Here is a 10,307-nt window from a genome sequence, read left to right on the forward strand (position 1 = left end):
CAATATTTTTGATTGTTTGATTGCTTAGGAAATAGCTCTAGCTTGGGTGTGAAGTGTATTTACACTTGGGAAAGACCATGACTCACATGATTGAGCCTAGTGCCCAAAATTGACAAACTTATACAAGTACCTTTGTTCTTGCGCCTATTTAGGGCAAGGTTTCCGACTGTGATTTCGTGATTAGGGCGATGCCCAAAAAAGGATTACATGATACCACGCAGCGAGGTCGTCTGACCGTAAGAGGCTTGGCCATATGACCGTCCAGAGTGATTCAGCGATGGTTCGTAGTGGTAGGGATGTTATTCTTGTATTTACGTGTTGACGTAAGATCGGGTCCCACATGAAGCATTCCTTTAGGAGATGTCTTAGGTTGGGCCGATCATATAAAATAATGATTAAAATATTTAATCAGCTAACATCAGTTAGTGTGCATACTCATTATGGATAGTGAAGTAGTGGAGAGGAAATTTACGGGAGACAAACGAGCCCCGATATGTTGAAAGGGACGATGATGGTAGTGGTTCGTCAGCAAAGTCTTTAGGGTGAGTCTAGGTGAGACGAGTCTCTTGTATTCCTGGATGAGGTATTCTGTTGGATCGAACAATTCTCACATCACAAACTAGACGATCTCTAACAACCCCTCTTTACAATCAGGATCAATGAGAGGGATGTCTAGAAAGTGTTTGATACGACACCGTCCTGAAATGAACAGTTCTTCGGAACAAATCGATCATATATCCTTGCGAGGAATAATTTTGGTGCGTTCAAATCGGCTTGTTATGGGACATGTGCTCTTGGTTATTTCTGAATAGTATATTGGGAGGATATTGGTGAAAGGATGGATAACACAAGCATAACATTCATACATTGAGATTGTGGACTTTGATCCTCATAATATGAGATTATTACATCATTCATCATTGTGCATTTTTATATGTGATGTATATATTGTGTTTATTATGCGTGTCTGTGTGTATGTGATATTCCGGGTACTTCCATGCCGTCAATGAGTAATATTCATTAGATGTTTTACTCCCTTTTCTTTTTGTTTGTCTTCTATTCGCGTTTTGTTCAGATGGATCATTCTGCCAGGATTCTGAGTTACCGCTTTTTGATGTCTCAGGAGGGGGCATGAAGGATTGAGGGAAACGATTATACCTACACAGGCCCTTGTGCTTTTTGATTAGTGTACATGTGTAGGGTATTTATTTTGCGAGTAGTTTTATTTGGGCGACGATTAGGATTCCGCCTTGTACTTCGTACCAACATTTCATGATATTCTAATGAAGTATGATTCAAAGTTATATTTTATTACCTTTAGGTAATGGTATTTTTGATTTTCCACATTGTATGTTAGTTAAAGTGATGTTCCAAAAATGAAACGAATATAAGGAAATAAATTTTATATGACATCATTATTAAAAACAAAATACTTATTTTTGAGCAAGATTTTTTGGAGTAATTTTCGGGGCATTACAGTGTGTATTGGATTGGTCTCTTGGTGTCTTACCACCACAGAGATAGAGTGATTCTTTACCAAGACTAGGAGGTCTTGAATTGAGAACGAGAATCTTGGCCGAGGCTGGTTCGCGAGAAAGGTTTTCTCAGACGATAGGTAGAGTCAAACCAAGGATTAGATGTTCTAGGATTTCAAGAAAGAAGCATCCTGAGTTTTGTAAATTGAATTGGTGTATGTGATTATACTTGTATTCAATATAGTGAAGAAGAAAATCTCCCGAGATCAGAAAGGGAGGCCTAGATGTAGTTTGCAGTGGACCGCTAACGGACCAGGATAAAAATTCATCTATGCAAATTATGCAAGAGACATCATTGTCATAACATTCGTCCGCCATGTACAAAGAACAATGTTACAATTTCACTAAAGTGGATATCAGATCAGAAATATTGGTTGAATAAGATATATTTTTATTTTAACATCATATATTCAATGTTTATTGTATGTATTGAAAATGCTTAATCGATAAATTAAAATTACCTCAATAATCTCTGTAATTTGAGATTGATTAATTTATAATTGATGATTGGGGGATTATCTGTGGTGCTTACTACACCATTATTATGGAGAGTCGTCCACCTCTAGCTCTATGATTCTTCTTCTTGATGAGCTATAAGGGCCTTGTGTTAAGAAGAAAACATAACTTTGATCCATGGAATCAACTTACTTCTTGAACCCAAGAAATGGTAGATTGACTTGCATGGGTCAAAGTTATGTTTAATGAGAGAAGGAAATCAGATTTCCTCTAGGCAATGATGAAAAATCTCCTAGGGTGGCCAATGCGAGGTTTACTTCATGGAAGTCAACTTTCGCATCCCAATGCGAAATGACCACTTTGCGAACACGTGCGATAAACCTTCCCGAGTATTATCGGTCAATACTCGATCGGGTATTATAAATCGCCTGATCCTAAAATCCGATTAGTATTTCGGATTTCGACATTTCGAGTGAAAAATATTTAGAAAATAGGTATGGGTGTACTTAGAGTCTATATTGACTCGAAATGAAATTACGAAGCCAACGGCGCAATCGGAATTCGATTCCGAGCTACGGAACTCAAAAACCACTTTTTGAGCCGTATCGGGTGAGATTCGGCCCCGATAGTGGTCCGAAACCGTCTGTCTCCGAAAATCATGAAAATTTACCACCAAATTAGAAATAGAATTTCAAGACTAAAATTCAACTAGAGTTCGTCTAATTCTTTACCGAAAATTCCCAGAAATTCATTTTCGAAAATATAATTAATAACAACATTAATAAAATCTTATAATTCAAAATCGTAAAATTCGCGGTGTTACACGGCCTCTCCTCTCTTCTAGGCATCCTTTTTCTTCTTTCATGGCCATTTGGATTGCCATGTCTCTCATCCAACCTCCTATCATAATGGATCCTCAAATCCTCCAATTGTTGTTGAAGAGTTTGGAATTGGGCATTCATCATGTTTTGAAGCCTCACAACCATAGAGTCTGATCTTGGTGAGATTGTAGGAGTCCTCTATAGACTTGACATTCTTCAAGCTAAATGTAGCTCTAATGACCACTTGATGACAACCTCAAGGGGGCTGCCTTAGAATTAGGATTATTTTAGCTTGAAATTAAGAGCTTTATGAATGAGAATTTGGTTTTGGTATTGATAGAGATTTTTAGGACAATTTTAGGATAGATTTGTGGGGAAAGATGGAAAAGATATGAAGATGGAGACGCCACAAGCTTAAGAGCTTGATAAGTCAATGATATTCACCACAAGGAAGGATCCTTGATAAGAATTTAGACGTCACACCGAGAGGGTGATGAGTCTTAGAATGCCACAAGAATAAGGATCTAGATAAGTTCGAATTAAGGAGCTTTGACTCAACTTTAGGAATTCAATCCAATTTTTCTCAAAAACAAACTTGTTGTATCAATGACTAAGCCAAAGTTATAAATAGGCAATATGTCTTGACTAAAATAAACTAAAGATAAGTCTAAAGATAAAATCCTAATTATCTTTGAATACTAAAAGATAATATCCTACTTAATCAAATCTGAAATGCAAACAAAAATCCTAACTAATCCTAAGATAATGTGAAGATAATGAAATTTAAAATCCTAAATTATCAAATAAGTAAGATCTAATTCAGTCTGGTTGGTTTGTTGAAAAGATAATGTTTGGCTAAGTTGTCGGTCAAAACAAATCTACCTTTACTTGAATCATTGATTGTAGCTGCTCAACCTCTTAACTTTACTACATGAAGTTTAGAAATGAATATATTATGAAGAAGACAATTGAAGTAGCTCTCATTATTGAAAAAAATAATAGAATCACGTATATAGGAAGCTCTCGTAAGAAGGGTAGATAAAATAAAGGTTAATCAAATTCCTATAGAAAGATAGAGGTCAATAAAAATCGTAAGCGAAATGATTAAAGAAGAGTTAGAAATTAATATTTTATCAATGTACATTGATATATTCAACCACATTTAATAGAATAAAGACAGTTGTTGCTATTGGTTTTTGTCACTCCTATTACCCCAAAAAGTGACAACCTTGACGTTTTCCATTTTAAAATTAAGTGGCTATCTAATCATATAAACTAATAAGCTATAAACACTTCAAAAAAACAAAAAAACTCGAGCAAATACTAAAAAGATTACAATTATTTATTTCAAATGTAAATGATATTCGCAACCATATTGATCATGGTTAAATCCTATAGGATTGAATAACAAAACACATACCAGACAAAACATTAGAACTAATAATATTCATATGCTTTCGGCAAAATCCTTACTAGGAGGGAAAATCTTTCCAAACACACAAGCCACAAACTAGACAGTTCTTTGCCACTAAGCTTTTAAACTAACATAAAACTTAAATTGACCCAAACTGAATCAGTACTTAAACTCCTCCATTTCCCTTTGTTGCAGCAGATTCCTTTTCCCAAAACCTTAAGTGCATAGCTCTTTGATTCAGCATTTCCTCAACCTCTTCCATTGGAACACCCTTAGTTTCTGGTACACATATAAGAACAAAGATAATAGCAACTACAGCAACACACCCAAATAACATGAATGTCCATGCAGTTCCCATAGCTTCTGTCAATGTCAAAAAGGTCTGTGTAACAATGAGATTGGAAACCCAAACAGTGGTTGATGCAATTCCTCCGCATACGCCGCGATACCTTAAAGGATAGATCTCAGAATTGACAACCCATGGAACAGTTCCCATACCAGGTGAGAAGAATATGATATATAGTCCAAGGCCAATTAGTGCAAGCCAACCAAATTTGCTAGGACAACCCCTTGTATACCATGCCCTGTGACCATCATGGCATTCATTTTTTGTGTAGTCATTTGAGGCTAAACATGCCCCAGGTAAGAGCTGCATTTTTTATTGATACAACAAACTTAACAAAGATATAGCAGTTTATAAAAAATCTGAAATTAGTATATGGTAAAAGATTGCATATAATTTACAATTGGTAGGGTATGAGGACAGATTTACCTTATCAGAGCCATCTGCACAAAAACCACATTCTGGTGAAGCCTTTAGGCACTTCATGCAATCCCATTGACTTTGATCTCCAGCTTTTCCATAACTGGGGCAGGTGCTATTATTGAAATGATAGGTTTCCACTTTACTAATGAATGGAGAATGAGTTTCGGTCTGGCGAAATGTCACGGTCAGAAGGATCAGGGATAAAACAACACCACACAAACTGATTAAAGCAAGCTTCTTTCTCCCTGTCTTGTCAATGAAGTATATACTTAGAATTGAACCAAATGCATTAAGGCCAGCAGTGATTAAAGACAGAAGCAGTGCTGTTTGGTTTGAAGCAAAACCGGCCAACTGAACAATAGTAGGACTGTAGTACATAACTGTGTTGATACCCACAAATTGTTGGAAGATTTGAAGGCCCATTCCTGCATACAAACCTCTCCTCACAGATTTAGTCTTAAACAGTGTCACAATGCTAATGTTGCCTGCTGATTCTGCTTCCTTCAGTTCCAAGGCAACTGATTCCTTCAAAGCATTGATTTCGGCTTCAACATCTTCAGGTTGATAAATCTTTCTCAAAATGAGTTCTCCTTCATCCCCCCTTCCCTGCCATGTAGACAGAACAGAACAACATAAAAAATATGTAATGATTTTCACATTAGAGAAAATAAAGATTGGACAAGTGTTTATATTTACTTGATTAACTAACCTTTCGGTAGAGCCAACGGGGTGATTCTGGGAGGAAAAACATTAGGACAATTTGTATTACAGCAGGTAATGCTGCTACACCAAGCATCCACCTCCATGTCCCTGGTGCCTGTTTAAAAAGGTAAACTTTTAGATTAGAAAATGATCTAATATAAACACGTTGAACAGTTCAGTCATGTTATAAATATAAATCAGCACATAGTTCATTAACATATATGTACTTTTATATAGGAACTATGAAATCATTTAAACAACTAGCAATAGTTGATTTAGTACCTAATTGTCACCAGTAAGGTCCTGATGCTCTAATGAAGAAAAAATATGTAACAAATTATAGTAGACATGTTTTATAGCATGAATGATTACACATGTAAAACAACATATAGTAGACATGTTTTATAGCATGAATGATTACACATGTAAAACAACATATAGCAATGACTAGTACAACTTAAGCATGTATGTAAACCAGGAAAAAAAGCAGGCATGTTTAATGTACCATCAAAAGTAGGCATCAAGTTTGAAAGATTATACATGTAAACAAACATAAACAAGGCATGATCAATAGTTTCATTAGCATAAACGTTATACTTGATATAAAAATAATATTATAAACCCATTAAACCATGTTCATAAAATGTACTAACAAATAAATAAAAAAGTTCCAAATTATATAAGTTGTGACCGTGGTAAAGCATAGTTTCTCACCTTAGTGAAGGCCAAGTTGATGAGGTATGATAGGAATTGTCCTCCAGTGATGAGAAAACTGTTTAAACTTACAAGGGCTCCTCTAACTCTTGTTGGAGAAGCCTCAGAAATGTACAGAGGAGAAGCCATTGAAGCCATTCCAACACCCAGGCCTACGAAAATTCGACCTACAATGAGGACAACAGAAGAAGGTGCAGCAGCCATAATAACAGCGCCTATAAAAAAGAGGGCATCTGCAACAAGAATGGATACTTTTCTTCCGAAACGATCATTCATCCATCCACCAACTGAAGCTCCTAAAATGGCTCCAGCTAGTGCAGTACTCACTATGGCTTCCTGCAAAGTTTAGGATCAATGTGCAATTTCAGTAACATTTTTCTTGCATAACACTTGCATACCATCAATTACCCAAAACAAATAGAATGTTAGTCTAATGGTATAAGGTCATAGATCCCAAAATCCAAGATAATTAAAAGGTTAAAGGTTCGATTCAGTGACAATTATTGGATGAATAGTCACACATCTCAAAAGGGATTAGTTCTATAAGGAATACCTTGTTAGTACCAAAAAAAATTATCTAAACAAAGAACATTGTAACGTCCTTATATAAATTCACCAAATAACATCAATTATCCTAAACATATATATACTACTTCAGACTCATAACATTGTGTAAAAAAGACTATCTACCTTATCCCATATTTGTGCAAATAAAAATGTTTGAAGATATAAAATTATGAAATGAAAGACAGGTTAAATTTTTGATTTGATAATTAGTATCAAAAGCTTCTTTGATTTTGTAAAGTTCTACCATATAATTGAAGAAACAATATTAGTATTATATGATTTTTAAATTGTGGTTGTAAATAAGGTAATAGTTGTAACAGTTGCGAACACATCATTATGATTAATGTGGCGTGACAAGGATACCCACAATGGTATTATATTTCAACGTTACAAGAACTTATGCTTCAAATTAACATAATTAATTATATGATGTGGTAGCATTATAGGTTTTAAATTTAGGGATACATAAAAGTAAAAAAGATTACGACATTGTAGATTCTGCTACATCCTAGTTCTACACAGTCAGATTTGTAATTAATTAGAATAATGTACTGCATAATAAACCATTAATAATGACAGCTTGCAAATCAAATTCAAATCGAAAGAATATAAACCAAAAATAGAAAATAGTACTATTAAATGAATTTATATGCCAGATATAGAATAAACTTGGGGGGCAAGGCATAAATTAATAATTACTAAATAGTGGATACTTTGTTGCCAAAATATGTTGTGGAATCATTTTTATTGGTTTATATGCAGCAATTGATCATCTGGTCCCCTCTTTTATCTGTTGTTTATGCAAAGTTGTTGCATTTACCATTTATGAAATTGATTCCCAAAACAATGAATTAATAAAAAATAATTAATTACTTTGATTTAATATAAAAATATAGATTACAATTATTATTCCATGTGTGGCATATGAAAAGTATTTCAATTGAAAGTAATATTGGAAACAGTAAATGTAGTTAAACTTGTTGTTTAGGCTTTAACCCAAAAAAATGTTAAGTTTTTTCTTATAATTAATATCAGAAGGAGTATCTATAATACATAAAAAAACACAATTTTTTAGGGAAACATAAATAAGAAACGTATGAAAAATATATAAATAAAAAACAGATCTGTAACTATAACAATTATGCATTTGATTAAAACTCAAAATGTCAAAAGTTTTATTCATACAAAAAATACATATTAGGATGGGTAATAACAAATTCCAAAAATAATTATTTTATTATCCAAAAAGGTGAGTTGACAATACAAAAAGTTTAAACTTTATAATGAATAAGCAATTTTCCTTTTCTGCAAATTAAATTGATTCTAGTATGGTTGACAAAGAAGTTTGAGCAGAGAAAACCATGCATTTTGGCTTTATGTGCAACTTGGGTAGCCCTTAGCCGTGAACAGATACTGATGCATAAGTAAACGGCATTAAAGTCCATTAAAGAAGGCTTCACAATTAAAATTTTCAATTACGCTAAAGACAAAGATTTCAAATTTCATCTAATGAATGATTAGATAATCTTCTTGAGAGTCCAATATTTGAGTGCCAGATGCTTATATGCGTCACAGAGAATCACACAGATTTTTTTAACACTCCAGATTTGATTATTTTTTAATACAATTAATATTAAAAATTATCAAACTTTTTTTCTTCACATATTTCACTACTGAAATATACACCTCGTGAACAAGCATTCATTACCTGCAACCATGTCTTCCTATCTACATCTTTGAAATCATCCCTGATATATAGAAGAGCCCCAGATATCACACCTACACATACAACAACAAAATAATATAAAAAATAAATAATAGATGAAATGGGTGTCCAAAAAAGTAAAGAAACAGAACGGTTGGTAACATGGGACATTGAATTCAAACGTGGGAAAAGAGAGAAACGGGTTGTAATTTAATAGAAAAAACAACATAGGAAATGATACAGACAGATAACAAGGTTGATGTTTTTTTATTACATGTCAATAAGTTTCAAAATAACTTTCCTTATACAACAAATATTTGTTTTAATATATCCATTAAATGATTATTTTCAGTAATTTAATTATGGAGAGAGTAAAAAATGAGATAAGAATACTGTAAAATAAGAATCAGACATTGTTTTCTAAAGTTTAAACAGAACTATTTATCTTCTCTTTCTGACCACACTTCCACAGTTGTAGAATACAATGTAAAACACTAGACATAAACAACATGATGATTGAAAATGGGAAGTATAACAAGCAAAAAAAAATATATGGTGTAACATTTTTTTACATTGTCCATATATTATTTTAAATACAAGTAATACAAAATAAACGTTATTAATAATATTATGACATAGTACTTACCAGTGTCGTAGCCAAAGAGAAGGCCACCGATTCCAGCAGAGAAAGCGAGGCGAAGGACATAAGGATTTTTGCGTGAAAGACCCAAACATTCTCTGAAAGCTGATATATCAGCCTCAGGTACGCCTCCTTCCATGTCAACGAAATGTTCTTCTTACAGAACTCAGAACTTTGATAACTACAGGAACCTAAAGAAAGATGAGAGAAAAGAAAGTGAAGACTATCAACGTCTTTCCTCAAAACTAGAGAGCAGGAAGAGAGTAATTAAAGAGTTTTCTGAAGAGGAGAATGAGGTTATGGGCATGAAAAGAGAGAGGGGTGATTGTATTTATAATAAAGGGTGAGAATCGATTATTATAAAGGGAGAGAATCAATTAATCAAATTTTTATTGTAAAAAAAATACATTTCCCTTAATTTGCGTCTTCATTGCTCGTCAGAAAAAAGAAAATAAAGTAATATTACTGGTTTTTATTTGGCCCACCACCAAACCAAAAAATAATAATATGAAAAGTAATTGCAAATTACCTAGTCTAACTTCTTTGACTTTTTGGTGCTACCACTTTTAGGATGTACTTTTATAAATCAAAACTTTTACATTTTAATTTTTTTTTAAATATAGTGAAACATTATATCAATAATTATTTAAGTATTTATGAATCGTGAATGTGAATATTTATATATGATCAATATATAATTCAGTATTTGTTTTTTTATGAGTACTAAATATAAAACCGATAGATAATCTAGTGACGTGTATTAAACTCATACATAATTAATATATACACTTTTTCTTTAATTTAAAATTGAACTATATATCTTAATAAATTATAATTTTAGAACATAATTAATACATACACTTTTTCTCTAATTTAAAATTGAACTATATATCTTAATAAATTATAATTTTAGTGGGTTATAAATTTAAATTTAATATATCTATAAACATAATTTACACCCTAACATTTTATCCCAATGTATCTCTA

General features: G+C 33.0%; 1 protein-coding gene across 1 annotated transcript; it reads right to left on the reverse strand.

Annotated features, from left to right (window-relative positions):
- On the reverse strand, positions 4,132-9,633 carry LOC109362795 (probable inositol transporter 2). The gene is made up of 6 exons (XM_019608813.1): positions 9,327-9,633; positions 8,684-8,754; positions 6,409-6,744; positions 5,702-5,809; positions 4,999-5,598; positions 4,132-4,875 (listed from the first exon to the last, which is right to left on the reverse strand). The coding sequence occupies exons 1-6, from the start codon at positions 9,457-9,459 to the stop codon at positions 4,393-4,395; spliced, it is 1,731 nt and encodes a 576-aa protein (XP_019464358.1). The 5' UTR covers positions 9,460-9,633; the 3' UTR covers positions 4,132-4,392.

Source organism: Lupinus angustifolius, chromosome LG12 (genome assembly GCF_001865875.1).
Source record: "Lupinus angustifolius cultivar Tanjil chromosome LG12, LupAngTanjil_v1.0, whole genome shotgun sequence".
Lineage (NCBI taxonomy): Eukaryota > Viridiplantae > Streptophyta > Magnoliopsida > Fabales > Fabaceae > Lupinus > Lupinus angustifolius.